The 17,976-nt window shown below is 43.6% G+C and overlaps 1 protein-coding gene and 1 long non-coding RNA gene across 6 annotated transcripts; one reads left to right on the top strand and one right to left on the bottom strand.

The window, feature by feature from the left end:
* Positions 1-8: 8 nt before the first annotated feature.
* On the bottom strand, positions 9-3,195 carry CBY1 (chibby family member 1, beta catenin antagonist). Of its 4 annotated transcripts, none has more exons than XM_032106094.1 (5): positions 3,108-3,195; positions 2,386-2,529; positions 1,584-1,686; positions 1,384-1,499; positions 9-569 (listed from the first exon to the last, which is right to left on the bottom strand). In XM_032106094.1, exons 2-5 carry the CDS (start codon positions 2,461-2,463, stop codon positions 489-491), a joined length of 378 nt encoding a protein of 125 aa, XP_031961985.1. In that variant the 5' UTR covers positions 2,464-2,529; positions 3,108-3,195; the 3' UTR covers positions 9-488. The 4 variants fall into 4 exon arrangements, with proteins under 4 accessions (XP_031961985.1, XP_031961986.1, XP_031961988.1 ...); XM_032106095.1 differs by having other exon boundaries at positions 2,386-2,495; positions 3,108-3,189; XM_032106097.1 differs by lacking the exon at positions 3,108-3,195 and adding an exon at positions 2,844-2,948 and having other exon boundaries at positions 2,386-2,495.
* Positions 3,196-7,677: 4,482 nt separating this feature from the next.
* On the top strand, positions 7,678-14,804 carry LOC116442736. 2 transcript variants are annotated; one of them, XR_004239628.1, is made up of 4 exons: positions 7,678-8,258; positions 9,027-9,253; positions 12,247-12,317; positions 13,785-14,804. It is a non-coding gene; the product is annotated as an uncharacterized LOC116442736 (long non-coding RNA). The 2 variants fall into 2 exon arrangements; XR_004239629.1 differs by lacking the exon at positions 9,027-9,253.
* The last annotated feature ends 3,172 nt before the right edge of the window (positions 14,805-17,976 follow it).

Here is a 17,976-nt window from a genome sequence, read left to right as displayed (position 1 = left end):
GAACCCGGTTTTAATTGCAAGGTTTTATGTGAAATACGCAAAACTCTCGAGAACGAGAAACTCGAGCATCCTGCTCGCCCAAGGCAGACGGTGAGGCTTGTACAAGCACCCCCCAGGCTCCCTAGGGGGAGCGGGCAGAGGTCCCCCCGCTTTTGTAAGCAGAGAAGGCAGGAGGAGCCCTCATGGAGACAGATCTTCTCCACCGCCCGTTGTCCAGCTGCTTTAAAGAATAGGGTACCTATGCTGGGCTGCAGTGAGGAAACATATTAAGGTAAAGTGCTCTGAGGAAAATCGTGTTAATTAACAGTGCTGTGGTGCCAAACCAGCCATTAGCAGTACCCGTGGCACCACACGACGCTGGAGGCATCTTGGCACTCGTGGTCCCGTGAAACAAAGTACCTCCACACAGTACCAACATGGCTGGGAGGCCCAAGCCAGCCCCAGCATCCCGTGGGCCAAGACCCAGAACCAGCCTGGCCACCTCTTGTTCACTTCTTTTTCCGGCTGTGCTGCTTCAGCTCCTCCAGCTCCTTCTCCATCAGGTGGGACTCGGCAGTGGTTTCAGAGAGCTGGAACACACAGCAAACAACAACAGGAGTGAGTTAAAAGCTTGCGAGGCTTTTCCAACCTCACAGCACAACCGAGATTTACAGCCACAAGCCAGGACCTGCAGGAGGGAATTTGTTCCTGTTGAGCAAGGGGGAAGCTACCATTTCACACTTCACTGAGCTCGCCTGGAAAACCTGGAGAGCAGCTAGGGCTTCTGCTAAGTGTTCCAGCCACAAAAGCCACCTTCCAGTTTTAAAACACGTGAAGAGTAAGGAAAGAAGTATTTGTTCAGACTGACATAAAGGCTAAATCACTTATGACCTGAGAAGAGATGTGTGTTCTATTTCACTGAATGTCTCTCCAGATTTTAAGCATGAAAGCTGTGATCTCTGGGTAAAGTTGAAATTCATTCATCCACAGGTTTACACACAGAATAGATGTCACACCCCTCATGACATCAGATGGAAGCTTTAATCTTCTGTGACCAGAGAGGATGGCTGTAACTCAGTTTCAAAGTTAGGGCAGAGGACAGAGTGGCAAGAAAAATGCCATATTCTGTGCAGAAAGGGAAAGAAGAGGCACGGCACTTGCAGGGGCTTCTATCTCCTCAGTCACAGTGTTCTCAACAAGCTCTGATGTGGGGGAAACTGTCCCCTCTTCTCACAGAAGGGATCAGGCTTTACTCCCACAGCACTTTGCCATTATACCTGTGTTGCATGGTAGGGTAAAGCAGGAAGTGGGGTGCAGTGAGAGCAGCCTTTTTCAGGGGACCCAGCACCCCTTGCTTGGGCATCCCCACTGCTATGGGCATGCAGGAGTTGGGCAAAGGCTCACCATGTCCAGCAGAATATCCACTTTCAGCCGAAGTAGGTTGTTTTCTTCCTCTAGCTGCTGGTTTCGTTTGCGCAAGCGCTGCAATTCCCTTCGATCCCCCAGGAAGCTTCCTGATTCTTGGAGGAAAGAAGGAGGTCAAAATACAGATTGTCAGCCAACTGTGGCTACTTCAAACCAGAGCAAGCTGAGCTGCACTCTACCTGACACCCACTGGCCATTTTCAAACTTCAGGCTCTGGCCAGCAAGGTTCATTGTGGGGGTGCCGTATTCCAGGCCCAGCTCAATCTCACGAGTGGATCTATCCTGCAGGGAGAAGATCATACTCAGCATTTCACAGAATTTCAGAGCCACCCCCTGCTCTCCCACTTCTTAGTGACTGGCAGTCCAGTGGAAGATGATGGTCCAAATGGCCTTGGAGCCTGATATCCTACTTTGGTCATGTACTGCTGCAGTAGATAGAGGACTGGCTCCTCTCACTACCATCCCTGCACTTTCTCCCATCCACACACTCATCTCCCTGCACTTGGAGACCACTGGTGAGAAGTTTTCGGTGGCACAGTTCTGGATTGCAAGTGGGGTGATGATGATTCTTCCCTGAGCTATTCCATTTCTAGCTTTATGTATAGTCAGCAGCGATCAGGAATGGTGCTGCACTGCAGGAAGAAAGCAGCACAGTTGGAATAATAGAACATACTGAGTTGGAAAGAACCCACAAGGATCATTGAGTCCAACTCTTGGCCCTGCACAGGACCATCCCCAAGAGCTACACCATGTACCTGAGAGTATTGTCCAAACACTTCCTGAACTCTGACAGGCTTGGTGCTGTGACCACTGCCCTGGGAAGTCTGTTCCAGAGCCCGACCACCCTCTGGGTGGAGAACCTTTTCCTGCCCCAGAAGCAGCTGGGAGCTCTTGTAAGGATTATGGCACACACAGCAGGAGCCACCCACCCGTGCCACCAAGGAAGCACTCCTGCAGCAAGCCGCAGGTGCTGGGACTCACCAGGTGCAGGTTGGACAGCGAGGCCCATTTCCGGGGGGGGGTCTTCTTCGGGCTGAAGGAGCTCCCAAAGAGAGGCATCGCACGCTGCTGGCCAGGCTTACACGGGGCTCCTGAAGGAGCAGGAGAGACACAAGCGGTCTGAGGCTGTGGGCCAAGAGCAGTGATGTGGCAAGGCGGCTGCTCTCCCCAGGCGGAGCCCCCCGGCTCTCAGGCCAAGATGGCGATCTGAGGGGGGGTCCTGGCCGCCGCCCCGCCACTGCCACCAGGCAGCACCGGCCCTCCACGGGCACGGCCCTCGCACTTCCACCGCCACGTGACGGAGGCGGGCAGCGGACAGAGGACGGACGGACGTGCGAGCTGTGACCCCCTCCCCCCAGCCCCCCTTCCCCGCGCTCCCCGCCCTCGGCCGGTACCCCCAGCGCCACGCGGCCCGGCACCTCGGGGGGCACGGGCCGTACCACCCTACGGGCACGCCGAGGAGCTGGAAGAGGAGCACCTCGGGGCGCTATTCCCCGCACGGGCCACTACTGGAATGCTCCTTTTTTCTTTTTTCCCTCCCGGCATCTCACTGGCGAAAGCAGCGGGCTCGGCAAGAGCAGAGCCGATGAAGAACACCCCCCCCATCCCCCCTCCGCCGCAGTGGTAGGGTCAGCCCCACGGTGCGGGGGCGGTTGGGCCGGGCTGTTCCATCGAGCTTCGCCTTAATTCCGGGGGGGCCGCACCTCTCCGTCGGGCCGCGCCTGCTCCCGGCGCTCCCCGCCCGCCGCCGGTGGGATCCGCCGCGTGTCCCGGGAGCGGTTTGCGGCCGCCGCGTTGCCGTGGCGACGGGATCTCCGCTCCGCCTCCTGTGGTGGAGGGAGACGGGGGCGGAGGGCCGGGCAGCGGGCTTGGCGGTCGGGCTCTGCTCTCGGGTGGGCTGCGTCAGGGTAGCGCCGTGCTGACCGCGTTTTCCTTAACACCTTCCCTAAAACGCTCGACTCGCTTGGAAGAGTTTTTCGAATTGTTTTTGGTGGGGATTTTTTGTTTGTTTTTGCAGATAAATAACTAAGCGCCATTAGGCAGAGAACCCCTCCTTGCTTGGGAACGTGGGAGAAGAAGTGGAGGAGGTCTGGGGTCCTGGCCTGCACGGGTTCAGGGGGTGATGGGTGAGGAGTTGGAGAGAGAAGAATCATACAGAACACAGAATCAGTTAGGTTGGAAAAGGTCTCTGAGACCATCAGGTCCTGTCTCTGACCAAACACCACCGTGTGAACACGACCATGACACTAGGTGCCATGTACAGTCTTTTCTCAAACACCTCCAGGGACAGTGACTCCACAGTAGCAGCTCCTCACACACCTTCCTTTGAAGCAGTCCCAGCACCCTGATTTCTTGTGCACATTGCAAAGTCCTCCCTTTCTGCACATGACGGAATAAATTTATATTCATTGTGTTGCTTGCTGCCTTGTATTCCATGGGAGGTGGCAGTGGCAGTTGGTTTGGATAGTATTTTGAATGAATGGCACGGGTGTGTAACACGTATCACCAGCACTTTTTATGTTACAGAGGCAAACTGCCACTCCTAACCTATAAAATAATTCTCCAGTATGTTAGAATAGTGATCTGAAGTTATTTGCTTCATTGTTAAAAAAGCTTATGTTGAGGACTTCCTGGGGCTTTCTTTAGAAAATTTTGGATTAATGAGATACTAAGATGCTGACTTTAGTTAAAAGGGTACAATAAAGACAAGGAAACAAAGAAGGGGGCAGGCAGATAAAAGGAGAAAAGAATCACCAACATCTGAATTTGGTTTGTACATGTATTAATACTCCAGGAAAAAAAAAATTATCTAACAGTCTTTCATTCCCAGAGTGCTTAATTGGCACCCTGCCTTAAGTGAACCAGAAAATTGCTCGCTTGGAATGAGAATTGGAAAAATAGCACAGTTAAACCTGGTGACTTGAGACAAGAAAAATCTGGTGTTGCAGTATCTTTTGGTAGTCCAGTTAACCAGTATCTGGTTCTTGCATGACACATGCTATAAAACCAGTTGCCTTCTGACCCAGTGTACCAGAGTCTGTGCACTGGAATGCAGTGATTTTTGCAATAAGAAAAGTCATTATAATGGAGTGGGGGGGAAGTCAACACCCTTAAAAGTAGAATAAAAACTCACTGTTCACAGCAAAGTATTTGTGAAGTAGTTGTGGCTTCTATCACCATTTACTATCCATATGTGTGTGCATATATTGGAAAAGAAAGATGAAAGGAAGGTCCAGATAAATGAGGGCGAGAACTTTGGAAGAAAACCTGAGAGAACATAGAATTACAATTTTGAAATGAAAAAATGAAGGCAGCTCACCTGGGTGCTTGTCAGAGCCAAGGACCACACAGGATAGCGAGGGACTGAGCTCTTAACACTCACATTGGTTGGGGTTTTTTTCCAGTAATGTTCACCTTCCTAGAAGAAACCTGTATGTTTCAGCACAGTTGTTGCTTGAGTTCTTGCATTGAGCAGGGTGACTGTTGTAGTAACACATTGTAATTATTGTAAAACTAAAACTGTCTCATGCATCTAGGGTCTCAGAGTGATTCTCTGACTGCCTCTTTCTGTGGAGCAGAGACCTGGAAAAAGCCAGGCAGCCCATCCCCACTGCTTTGGCATGTGAGGTGAATGCTTCCTTCTGTGCCTGGTTGCTGTGCCCATGGTGGGTAATACCTGTGTGAATGGTCTCATGGTTGGTAGGACTTGTCAACAAGAGTTCAGAAAACTTCCCCTGGAGACTAAGAGAAGGAGGTTCAGTGTCTGATTTCCACTGTGATTTGCTACAGGAATCTTTCTTCTTCTGCATGGTTTGACTAAATTTCATTTCTTGCCATACTCCATTTCCTTGAAAAATGCTGTGGAATTTCCTCACTGCACCAACCTCCCAGGGTATTTTGGCAGCAGCTTTTCCTCATTGTTTCTCCACCTACACCAGGTAGATACCGAGACAAGAACTGACTGTTGCTGTTTCTAGCATTGTCTCTCAGTGTATTGCAAATACATACATATATAGATATATATATAGTTTGACATATGATTTTCAGCTATGTTAAAAGCATTATGGTGTAGTACTGTGCATCCTTCTGTGTCTGTCACTCTGTGGGAAAAAGAACACCTAGCACACACTCTTTCTCCCAGGATAATAACTACAGAGATCCCTTAGGAACTGCAAAAGCCCATTAAATGGTGAAGAGCCTGTATGGTACAGTCACTGTATAAGGAGGCTGCCTATGTTCCCAGGAAGACATCTTTGGGAACACTGGTGGAAGGCTGAGAGATTGACAGGATGAAGATAGGGCTGTAGCACATGGCAGTGTGGAAATTTTGGAATAGACCCAAGCTGTTCTTGGTAGCCTAATTTGGAGCATCTTCTTCAGTGTTTTTGGTTCACAAGTGATAGAGAATCTACAGCTTAGATGTTCTCAGAGCTGCTTTTAACTCCATAGTGTTCCTCTTGGCTTTTTTCATGTAAACTGCAGGATTATTATTGTTCTCTGTTATATCAATAATTACAGGGAAACCCCATTGACTGGTGAATTCAGTAGACTTACTCTAGACTAATTCTGACATCAAAGAGAATATTTATTTTAGTTATTGTATAGAAAATTGCTACATTGCCTGGTGGGATAAATGAGACTGAGTTTAAAACCTATAAAATAAAACTTTTTTGGCATATTGAAATTAATTCCCTGCCCAATTAAATTTTTCAGCAGTGAGGTAATTCCTGTTGCCCCAGTGCTGGCAGCTAATGATGTCCCTTCTTTTAGAATCCTAGATGTTAAATACCTCACCTATATTTTACTGACAAAGCCGACACTTCCTTTTCTCTCTCTGTTTTTTTTATTTCATTATAGCTAACTCAAGAGATAAAAGATCAGCTGTTTCACTGCTTTCTAGAGAAATGTGCCTTTCCTCCCGCTTGACTGTTACAGATTCCACCACCAGGAGGCCCCCATTCCAGTGCTTATAGCTAGGCAAAGAAAACACCAGGAGAGTGAAGAGAAGTGGAAAAACATATCTGCACAAGAGTAATCTGAAATTAATACTTATCCTATAAATGGAGGTTTTCAGAGTACTGTGCAGGCATCTATTAATTAATTATTGCAAGTATCCTAATATCCAGCTATTTTGGATGCCATGACTTTTGGAGATAATGAAGTGTCTGTCACAGAGTGGTACCCTTCATTGAACAGCTGAGTGATAGCCAGGAAAGTTCATGCCTCTGTCTTCTGGATGGGTCTTAGTAACCTAAATAAAATAATAAAATGCGGTAAAGCACAGGTTATATTTCTCATCCCTCATGTGTGCCCTCTATCACCCAACAAATATGCCTTCACCTACTTTGCCTCTGCCTTCTCCCTTTTAGTTACTTACTTATTCACAGGTTCTTAATTTCCTTTCACTTTTCAAAGCTGGCTTTTATCATCTCATAAAGTTCTAAATATCTGCACTAACACTCTTTCTGATTGTTCTATTTTGCTAACCAGACCTTTAAAGAAAGGAGGAAGGAGAAATGTTTTCATCCTTATTTTTTTACCAAATCACGTACTTCTTCCCTACTGGCTTTTCAAAGCTGCAGTCGTTACTTTGGCTGAAATGTAGACTTTGCTATTCAAAAGAACACTGTGTACATGATCTCTTAACTAAAAAGTATATAGAGTTGTCATTCTTTTTTCCTTAAGCCCTATTTTTTTTCTCTTCACTGCTGAGTCAAGCCTTGTGTATCTGCTTCTGTGCTTCTTTCCCACGGTCACATTTCAGTACTGATAAGTCCAAGACTCAGCTTTGCAATGCAGTTTCAGAATGAATGATAGGTGAGAACAGTTTTGCTCCTGTCAGGAAATGCAGCTCCTGCAAGCTGTAAGGTTGCAAACTGAGTTACCCCTTGTCTTTCAAACTCAGTTCCTGCCCTCCTTCCCTCAATTTACACATACATACTACATGTTTACATTTGTTTACTTGGGCTTCTCTAATATGTGTTAACGTGGCAAACATATCCTCTGCTCTAAGAAGCAGAAAAAGTGTAAATGCAGGCAGTTGAGCCACACACATGCTCTGGAGAGAATCCACTGCTTCCCTGACAAGAGTTTGCCACAAGGCTGTCCTTGGTGTCTGGGAGACCAAAGGTTCAGAGATCATGTGCAGCCCACAGCAGTGAAAGCTTGTGTTAAGCTTTATTTCACTCTGTTCCTATTACCTGGCTACTCTTTGCTTGCTTCCACATCTGTATTTCATTAATTTCCTTGTCTCTTACTTTCAGAGTCATCTGTTTCCATGGCTCACTTAAGATGACCTTTCCAGGAAATGATGAAATATTAAACCTCCAGTCTGTAGGTTCCTGATGGGCAGATGCAGGGAAAGGGAATACCAGGGAAAGGGTCTCAAGCATCTCTCTGTATGGGTTGGTGTTTCGGTGCTGTTGTAACCCTTCACCACTGGCAGCTGCTGCAGACAAGATGTTGGGCCTTTGGACTGTGCTGCTGTGTTGTTTATAAGGGAGAGCAAACAGGGTCTGCATTCTAAGTTCCCTTCCAAGCTGATTTCATCTCAGGCCTCAGATGAACATAAATTGTGCTTTGCTCGTACAAACAAGTGCACTCGTGTACTCATGAACTGCATTGTGAGATACTGTGAAGCTCAGTGTGTATAGCATGCTATGAAGATAGGAGAGAAGGGCTAAGTATTCTTTCCTCTTCCATGTTCTTTCACCATTCCTTCTATATCTTCACTTAAGCACACTAACAGCTCCAAGAAGCTACACTAACTGCGACTATCCCCAGTTGGAACCAGAAAAATTCAAGATGAACAAACTGCTGTCACCGAAGGGTGACAGAGTCACACGAACATTGAGGTAAGCATTCTCCCTAGACCCTGCTAATCAAAATAAGAATTTTGTATCCAACCCAGGTGGTCATTTTTCCCCCCAGGGTGCCTTGATCTACAGGTCTTACTCTACACCAATTCTTTGTGTTAGAAAGGTATGCCTGTGGATGGCCTGTTACCAAATGCAAAAATTGGAAGTAACGTGGTCTTTAGATGATGTGGTGTCTGCAACAACATGACAATGGACCGTGTGGCCCAGAAAGTCCTTTTTGGTATCTGCTGCCAGCTCATATGCAGATGAGGTTGCTTTTCAGGCTTTTGAGGAATGCAGATGACAGCTCACCCATGGTCTGCACTACTCTAGGATGCCAATTTAGAACCCATTCCTGTGAGACCTGTGAAGGCCAGGTACAGTAGTATTTACAGCAATAAATGGGATATCTGGTTGGTTTTGGTTTCCTGTCCTAATTCCATGTTGTTCCCTGGGGTAGCAAGGGACGCAAATACGAGACCTATTAGGACCAGGTAGAAGGTGATCTTGGTAGCTCAACAGCTGTCATACAAGTAGCAGCACAGTGTCAAGTGTGTTTAGCAGCAGTAAAGGAGGATCTTCATTGCTTCACAAGGAAAAGAAATACTGAAAATATAAATTTTGAATTTGCATTAAATGCCCAAGCAAAATGAGCCTTAATGAAGGGTGCTCTCTCTGCATAAACATAAAACAAAACAAAACATAAACTAAGTCTTGGATTCTAAACTTAGGAACCGTGTTTTTCATTCTGCTTCCCTTCCCCAGATTCCTTCAAGATGACAAGCAGTTCAGAGAAGACTGGTAGGAACGCAGGATAAAAATATATTCACAAATATGTGCGGCCAGCATGTGGATGTGTCACAGAAGCTCAGTCTTTCATTAAAAGTATTCGTTGCCCTTAAGGAAACTTTCCTCGTCTGACCATCCAGAAGCCACTCTGTCGGTCACACTGGGACTGAAGCCCTTTCTCAGCAGGCAGCTCCAGTGACCCAGTGAGTCCCTCGCTTGACCCGCTACACCCCCCACACTCACACAGTCAGACCAGGTTCCATTACTGGCTCGAGCCAGGGTTTCCCTTAGCAGAGTCTCAGACGTCTGAATCCTTAAAATAGTATAATCATGGTGCAACAAAAAACCAGCAGCTTGATCTGGGTGTCTCTGAGGAGGCACCCCAAAGAAAGCCCTGGGTTTTTATACCCTCCCAGTCTGTGTGTGACGAAGTCCTGGTTCTTCCAGCTGAGTCCTGGCTCCTGCTGTGTCTCAGTGTCCGGTCACCTGGCTGTGCCACAGGTCCTGTGCCCTCTGTTGTGCAAAAGGTCGGCGCCAGTTCCTGGCCTCTTGCCTGGGGCTCTCACCACCCAGAGCTCAACCTGCGGCTGACACTGCAGCTGCACACCGAGCTGCCTGCACTGAGTGTGTTCCTCAACACTCTTCATCTTGTTACTATAACTGACAAGTTTATCAGTTTGGGTTTGTTGGATTTTTGGGGGGTTTTTTCTTGATCAATTTGTCAGATGACATGAAACAGGAGTTGTTCTGTAACAATTCAGAAAGATTTTCTTGAAGTCCTCGGCAGATGTTCTATCACCCTAATTTCAAACACATTCCCACAAGCACCTTTTGCACATCCTCTGCTGTTCAGGGATTCTTATTTATTGCAGGTCATCATTCCCCAGGCAACACTCAGTGCCTATATTGTACTCTCTAGCCAAGATCCAAGATACAGCAGACATTTCCTTTAGAAAAGAAGTAAGGGAAGAATGTGGTACAGGGAAAATTATACTTAACTTTGACTTACACACCAAGTGCTTAAATATTGTGAAGAATCTCATCTTTTTAACAGGAGGGAAGGCATGTCATATTTAGAAACTGCTTCCCAGCTCACACATCTGTGTAATTTGATTCATTTTGGAAATAAAAGCAAATGAAAATCTGAGTCTCTGAAGATTTAAATCTTGTCACTCTGAAAGAAAGGGAAATTGTTTTCATGGGTCAGCAGACAGGCTGTTCTCACAATTCATTCATTCATTTACAGTTGAAGTAATGTGCTACTTCAGTTCCAAGGTTAAACAACTGGTAGTGATAACTTGTTGTAAGGGATCATGTCAGGATGTCAAGCCTGGTGTAGAACACGGGAAAGCTTGTAATCGAAATTGAGACAGGTGAGCCAGTGTGCAGTGGCCTGCAAATAAGGATAATCTGCCAGTAAAAACATGGAGATTGCAGTATCCAAAAAAATGTCCTAGTTTGATATTTAGTCACCTAGGCAAATAGTGACTTTCCAAAATGCTCCATAATAAGCATTTATTTTGCAGTCAATGGGAACTGCAGGTGCTCACCACTAACCTTTTACTGTTTAATTATGAGCCCCTGATTTAACTCCTGCTTTGGTATCTTGAGACCTGAATAACCTTGATGATGGAGTATAATGCAACAGCATGACCACTGTAGCTGGGTAGAGAGTAGCAAATTACTTTGAAATGTCTAACAAAAAACCATGGGAATTTTGAACATAAAAGGAAAAAAGCTTATTTGTCACACAAAAAAGGGAAAGGCTATAAGCACAGAGAGCAAAGAGAGTAAGGGAGAAGGAAAAAAGCAAGAGAAGGATATTTGGGCAAAGCAGCCTTCAAGAAAGTATGAACAGTGGAAGGAATGGTAGTGGTAAATGTACACAGAGGCTGCATTGAATCAGAGGCTGGGAACGCTGAACCGGATACAGAAGCCTGTGAGGATATTCAAAGCCGGTGTTGATAGAGTCAAACATTTATTTCTCTACAAATGCTTCAGAAAGAAACTGAATTATATTGGTCTTAAATTGAAGTTAAGAACAATGCCTATCTTATTATACACTTTGGGAGTTTTCCTGTATTGTACATTGAAGCAGGGAGGGGAGGAGGGGTGAAAAGAAATAGGTGATCAGTCACAAGTCTGTCTGTTCTGTTAAAATCCAGAGCCCTTGAAAGCAAGCTGGCAGGAGAGCAAGTTATTCTCCTTAAAATCTGAAATTAGGTATAGCAAACGTTTTCTTTTATATTTACTCATGCTGCTGATGACCTCTTGGTATAACACACAATTTACTCACTTTTCAACTTGCTGATTTCTACATATTTTTGTAATGAAAGTTTGTGTTGTCACATGTCTGCCAACAAGTGGAAACAAAATCTTTGGCTTCTCTTGACCAAGCTGAATTGAGTTTGGTTTAGTTCTTCTTTTAATAGTCACTATTAGAGCAATGCTGATGGAATCCAGTTAACTTTTTATTTTTTGGAATCCCTGTCTTTGCTTATGTTTAAGTATCATCCCAGTGATATTGCCGTGCTGCCAGCCACATTCCTCCTGCCACAGGCAGAGCATTGCCATTACAGTATGTTAGAAAAAGCCCTTTAACTGGTGCTGCTTTGTCACCATGCAGTGGCAAGGGGGAAACATATTTCACTGAGGAATTATGCAGGGAGTGGAATTTGGGAGAGATTAGTTTGCTTATAAAACTGTCTTAGAAAAATACAGTAACCATGTCATGCTAGTGCCATTTTTTATCCAGACTGGCAGACTGAAACACACAAGTGTGTTGTGATTTGTTAATTTTGTTAAAGCGGTTTATGGAGTCAATAAATCTTGGGGGAAGAAACATTCCAAACTCATTTCTGTTGGAGACAACTGACTTGGCTGTGAGCTTTATGGAATAATTCCATGAGTTGCTTTTTACTAGATAAGGACATTCCCTGGTGTCATAGCTATTTTGCAAGCCTACAGTTGCCTTCTATGACCCTGAAATTTCTCCGGCCATTTCAACAGGAGAGGATACTTTTATTCTTTTTCCCATGACTGCAACGTGGTGCTGCTAGCACTAGTGCAGCTGCATTTTGCCCTAGAGACAGCTATGTTTCACTTGGGGATGGCCAGGCCTTTGAAAGGGAATGAATTAATTCTAACAATACGGTAAATCACTGAAATTTTTTCTGCATTTCATTTCTCTTGAAAGAACTGAGACATGGACAAGCTTCTAGCAAGTACCATCCTCATCAAACAAGCAAATCTGCTAAGTCCAAACAGGTAAAATATAAGCCAGTGACTTTTCCAGATATATAAGAGGGAAGAAAAGGTTAAACACTATTTGTTTTACTAAGAATTTTCAGGCTTGTTGTTGTGAAGGCCTTTGCTATGCTATAATAAGTGCTCCCCAAATGTGAATCAGGAGAGTGTGTATACACAGATGTGTAAATGTTTGTCAATCCCAGACAGCTGGAACCCATCAAAGCTGCTTGTGTGTGTGTGTGTGTGTGTGTGTGTGTGTTTGTGCGTGTGTGTGTGTGTTCCTTTGTGTGCCTAAGTAGTGCAAATAGCTTCCTTAGGTTTTGGATTCACTGACATGTGCTAGGCACAGGGAATCTGGACTGCTAATATTTAGTATTTCAGACCTCCGCACCCAAGATGCAAAGCTTGAAAAGGACAAGAAGGAAAGCATTTGGAAGCAGTCTCAACATATGTTTGAAATTAGAGGACTAAAAACAGCACCTCATCCTGGAGAGGTAACACAGTGTTTGGAGAAGGATAGGACATGATGTCATAGGTTGAGTTAATTTTTCTCTCTCCTGCTGACATAGCTGATTTGTTGGCACCCATATATGCCCTGCAATACAAATATATATATATATATATTCTTAAGGACAGTTGCTCATGTAAAGGCAGTGTGGAAGTGGGTTTGCTTTGCACATTTTAGTGTTGCTTTTTTGTCAGTTTTTCTCACAGATTCTGCCCCTAAACCAATAAGGTCCCTCCCCGTCAGCACTTAAACCCTTTTGTTTTCCTGAGAAGAATAGGTGAGAGGAGCTTACTCCTTTCTTTGGAAGCAGGTCCTCTATCCTTTCAAATAGACTTGAATTCCTCCTGAAGTGATACCTGGAAAAATCACCCAGACAATTCAGAATCCTGAACTGATCTGCAGATGCTTTTACTTCAGAAAATATTCTTCAAGACCACTCACTCATTTCTTACAAATGCCTGGGAGGAAAGATGGTTGTTGCTCTCTTCAGCTTCTTCTCTCCAATTTGCTTTTGCTGCATCAGCACTGTGATAGCTGAGGCTGGGGAACAGTGGCTGGTCAGTTAGGAACATCTCATGGCTGCAGTTCAATACTGAATACAATTTTGAAATCAAATATTTGAGTATCTTGTGACTTCCTTCTTGTTTGATGCTCATTGCCCTAAGAACAGAGGTCATGTGTGAAATTTGGTCTCAAAACCCTGATCTATTCCTCTGTCTTGGATTGCCTGACTGTTAAAACAGGAAGTGCTGCCTTAATAATCCAGTGGAAGAACAACAGTGGAGGACAGACAAAATAGGAAGAAAGACTGCAGTAGAAAGTACTGGTGTATATTGAATCTCAGTGGGAGTTGTTATTGAGTAGGAGTTGCGCACCTGCACAGAGTTTCAGAAACACAGATATGTCATTTATAATCACCAATTCAGCAAAAACATGATAAGGAGAGAGTAACAGCTTTTTTATTTTTTTTTTTCCAGATTTGGGCAGAGAAATGTTTAATAAAGAACTCACTTCCAGTAAGGCTGGTGAAGAAACCATGGTAATTCAAGGAAAGGAAAGCAATGGATTAAAAAAAGAATAATCAGGCTAATGAATGTCTGAACTTTAAAGGTTTGAGATTGAAGAAGATGATTGGCTGGACCATTACTGAAGATTAAGGCTCTATTGTAGCCAAATCAAGGAAAGAGCATTTTAAAGCCAATTACAATTCCTGAGACCTTTAAATATTATTCTGAGGTAAAAAATCCTGAATGATGTTGTACTCAATGCCCATCCAAGTTCTGGGGTTTGAAAACTGCTTATGATCTCTTGTAGCCAATACCCTGGCAAACATGGAACACAAATGGAGCAAGATGAGGGTTTTTATCTGTGGTTTACATACAAACTCCACTGCGGAAGCAGCAGGCAAAGCCAAGAGTAGAAAACTGGCCAAAGGAAGAGCATGTTCAGTTCTGCAGCATGGCTGGTTTAAAAGGCAAGCTGATACCAACTGAGAGGCTAAGCTAGAAAACCTGAGTTTTTCCAAACTGATAAGGAATGTGGAAAGACTGTTAAATTTATTCGTTTTTTGGGTAGAGGCTCTTCAAAGTTTGGGTTTTTTTTTTTTTAATGAAGAAATGTCTGAAATACCAGTGCTGAATTTCTCCCAATGTGAATTTAAAAATGTTTTTCCTGTAATATGTCATTTGTTGATGTGACCAGTGAAATCCACCGTGACCCAGAAATTTAAAATTTTCTATCAGCTGCACTTTAAATACATTCTTCTTTCTGAAGCATGCTAATGAAAATGTTGTCCTGAGTACAAAACAGAGCAGTGTACTCAAAATCATTATTCACCCTACTTGACAACAGAAGCACTCAGCTTCTTTGGGCTGGAATGCATTAAAGGGGGAAAAAACATTCAATGAATTATGCTTTTTTCAGCTGTAACACTGAAAACTCTGCTGTCTTATGTTTGGTTCATAAAGCTGCTTTGCTTCATGCCTTTTTCAGACTGATTTTCAGTGCTAGGGTGTGAATAAGTTAAAGAAGCATTGACTCTTTTGGCCATAACAGTTAAGACAGTATTTGCAGTACTTCCAACTTTGTTTGCATTAGGAGTCAGAATCTCTTTGTGAAGGATACACACACAGAGTCCTATGTTCTGCAGCATAGCAGATGCATCCGTGAGACATTTTATTGGTTTAACTCTCTTTCTCATGAGTTATTGCAGTTAAATCAAATTTTCTGACTCAGCTTCCTGCAACAAATCCTTGTTGCTTCTCTCTAATTTTTTATTGTGCACCAATGTGTTCAGCTGCTGCCAGACAAATTCTACCCCCTGTATTTGCATTCAGTCCCAGAGAAGTCCCTCTGTCTACAGAAACAGTGACAGTCCATCAAATGGCAAAACTGATCCAACACCGTGCCAAGGCAGCCTTTCCCTGTCTCTCTCCCCCATCTCCCAGCTGCCTGATTCCATCTTTCCTTTTTTACTGCTCAGATAAGCACCAGCGGGAATACAAATAGGAGAAATGCAAATCATAATGCCTTGCTGTGTTAAAGCTAAGCTCAAGCTTGCTCTGAGAGCTGGGACACTGGGCACTAGTGAGGGCAGCGTAGGAGCCTGGCCATGCTCTGTACTCTGATCAGGCCCCTGGTGCCAGGGACTGGCCATGTGATGTACTTCATTCCCTTGGGGAATGGCTTCCCATTTAATCTCTGAGCAGAGGATTGTTTAGTCAATTCTTCCGGTTTACTTAGTGAAATGAAGATATTCACCCATGGACTTTAACCAGGCCTGTGACTGAGCTTTGATTCAAATGCAAGCTAGTCAGAGGCATTGTCACCAAATTTGAAGACTGGTAACAGTTTCATATCAAACAAATTTTATTATTGCTTTCTTCATCCTACTTTTATCTCATCTTGGAGGTAATTCAAACGAACAAAGATACATGCAACTGCAATCACTACTCCCACTTTGCTACATATGTGGGCAGTCTTATTTCATAATTAGTCTGTTACTTCTGTTTATCATAAAGTTAATATTAAGCTGAAGTAGAACAAGGTGCACTTATTCCAGCACAAAAATCTGTGTATGTGGAGTTAGTCAAGAGCAGTTATTTTGGAATTTGCAACAGCTGTTTAGAAAGCTCTCACAGTTAAAAAAAGACCTGCACTTCCCAAAGTATACATTTCATGATTCAGAGTAATACATTTTACCAACTGCATTTCGCTTTTTTTCAATAGCGATTAAAATAGAGATTCATTTTTTTTGTGTAGAGACTGATAAACTGCAAAAGGTCACAGCACCAGTCACTCAAGCAGAAAGAAATGTTAAAAATGAAAAAGCTGCTTTAAAAATATATATTTTTTAAAATATCTGTTAGCATAGGTTAGAAATGTGCTCAAAGGGTTAGGGTAGTGATTAGGGGTAGTGGTTAGGGTTAGGTTTAGGGTTGAGAGAGTCAGAGTGCCTACAGCTCCAGGAACACTGGGACTGGAAAAGGCATGCCAAGGTGATCCTGGCAGGGCCCCAACATTGCTGCACTTACATCCCAGCAGCACCAAGCTACATCTGATTTTATGGCATGTAGTGCCTATTATGAATGTTACTTTTTTGTTGTTTTGGTTCGGGGTTTTTTTTTGTTTGTTTGTTTGGTTGGTTTTTTGTTTTGCTTTTTTGGGTTTGTTTGTTTGTTTGTTTTTTGGTTTTGGGGTTCTTTTTTGGTTTTTTGTCCTCTTTGTTACCCCTAAATCCAGCTCCAGGTCAGCATTTCTTCGACTGATCACTGGTGAGTTGTTCACAGCCATCAGGCCAGCAGTGCCAAGCCTGTGCCTTGCCTGTTACATTTATATCCCTGTATTCCTCAGAAAATCTTGTGCCCCCACTTCTCGAGGCTTCTGCTGTTGCACCAGGCCTGCATTTCTCTGCACTGAATGGTTGTGCTAGTCATAAATCTCTTTTTCTACACAGAATAACTTTTTGTTACTTTTATTTATATAAAATGATGGCTGTACCATCAGAAGTAAAACATATTAGCTGTAGACCTGTTTAATTATGGAAACTGCTGTGACAGCTAACCAAGGAAAAGATACAGAAGGGTCGAGAGAAGTTTAAACAAAGCAAACCTGACAAGTCTCAGTCCTGGGGCCTTGCACATTCAGTACAAAGCTTTTGCCAATTACTGAGTGGCAATACTTTACTCCAGAGCTGCATATTTCAGCCCCAAAGGTCCTGAGCAGGTAAGAGCAAGATGTACACACTATTGCATAATCCATCATGTTTGGGCATTTTCTTAGAATTGCCTATGCTGGCATTTTTTTCTTTTTTGGGGCAGAAAAAAGCATGCAAGAATTAGTCTCAGTTATCTGAACTTTTAAAAGTAGATGTTAGCTCAAATGTTGCATAACTTTTACAGATAAAATTGCACAGCATAGTGAAGGGTAGACAACAAGGGAAATGGCAAGGATAGGCAAGCACTGAAATTGGTTCTTTCTCAAAAGACAAAAGAAAATCCACAGCCTCCCCAGGCAAATGAACATCTGATTCTACTTTGAGCTAGATAATCTCTTGATGTCTCTTTCAGTCCTGTTGTTCTCTATTACTAGTTTGTTTTTTTATCTTAAATAAAAAATTCCTTGTGCATTCTCAAAATGGACAGTTTTTCTTATGTCCTTTGTCTTTTTGATAGATCCCATGTGATATACTGATGCGTGTCTCCATAAATCCTCTAACTCAGTTTAGGTTTTGCAAAACTTGAAAGTGGCCTTGTTCACTTTAAAAAAAATATTTTATCATGTCATTCTTAATTATATATAGAAAGAATTGTTAATTTCACAATCACCTATTAAAATAGTAAATCTTGTGGTGCTTGGACTGCTATCACTTACTGTATTTGTATAGTTGACATACAGATTATTTATTTTTCATTTAGAAAAATACCCATTCCTGAATTCTCTAGTTGGTGTTTTGATATTACTGTTATCTTCTTTTCCAGTCACATACAATCTGTTGTGTTCCTTACTTGACCTGGCATCTCTTTTATATCAATGGGCACAGTGCTCTAATTCATCACTTCCTCCATAGATGCAATGCTGAACGATGGTCTGGACAGGACATCTTGATAGACAGAAGGGAGATCTCTAATCCTGTAACATATCCTTAGTGTTTAACTCAAAATAAATTAG

This window comes from Corvus moneduloides, chromosome 4, assembly GCF_009650955.1.
Source record: "Corvus moneduloides isolate bCorMon1 chromosome 4, bCorMon1.pri, whole genome shotgun sequence".
Taxonomy (NCBI): domain Eukaryota; kingdom Metazoa; phylum Chordata; class Aves; order Passeriformes; family Corvidae; genus Corvus; species Corvus moneduloides.
Note: the sequence above shows the minus strand (reverse complement) of the source record. Positions and strands in the feature narration are given on the sequence as shown.

Bases quoted from the DNA above. Each gene is read 5' to 3' on its own strand.
- CBY1 (XM_032106094.1), bottom strand. From the start codon at position 2,463: ATGCCTCTCTTTGGGAGCTCCTTCAGCCCGAAGAAGACCCCCCCCCGG. The intron at 1,500-1,583 runs GTAGAGTGCAGC...CTTTCCTCCAAG, and splicing joins AAATGGCCAGTGGGTGTCAG to AATCAGGAAGCTTCCTGGGG. The intron at 570-1,383 runs GTGAGCCTTTGC...TGTGTGTTCCAG, and splicing joins TGGATATTCTGCTGGACATG to CTCTCTGAAACCACTGCCGA.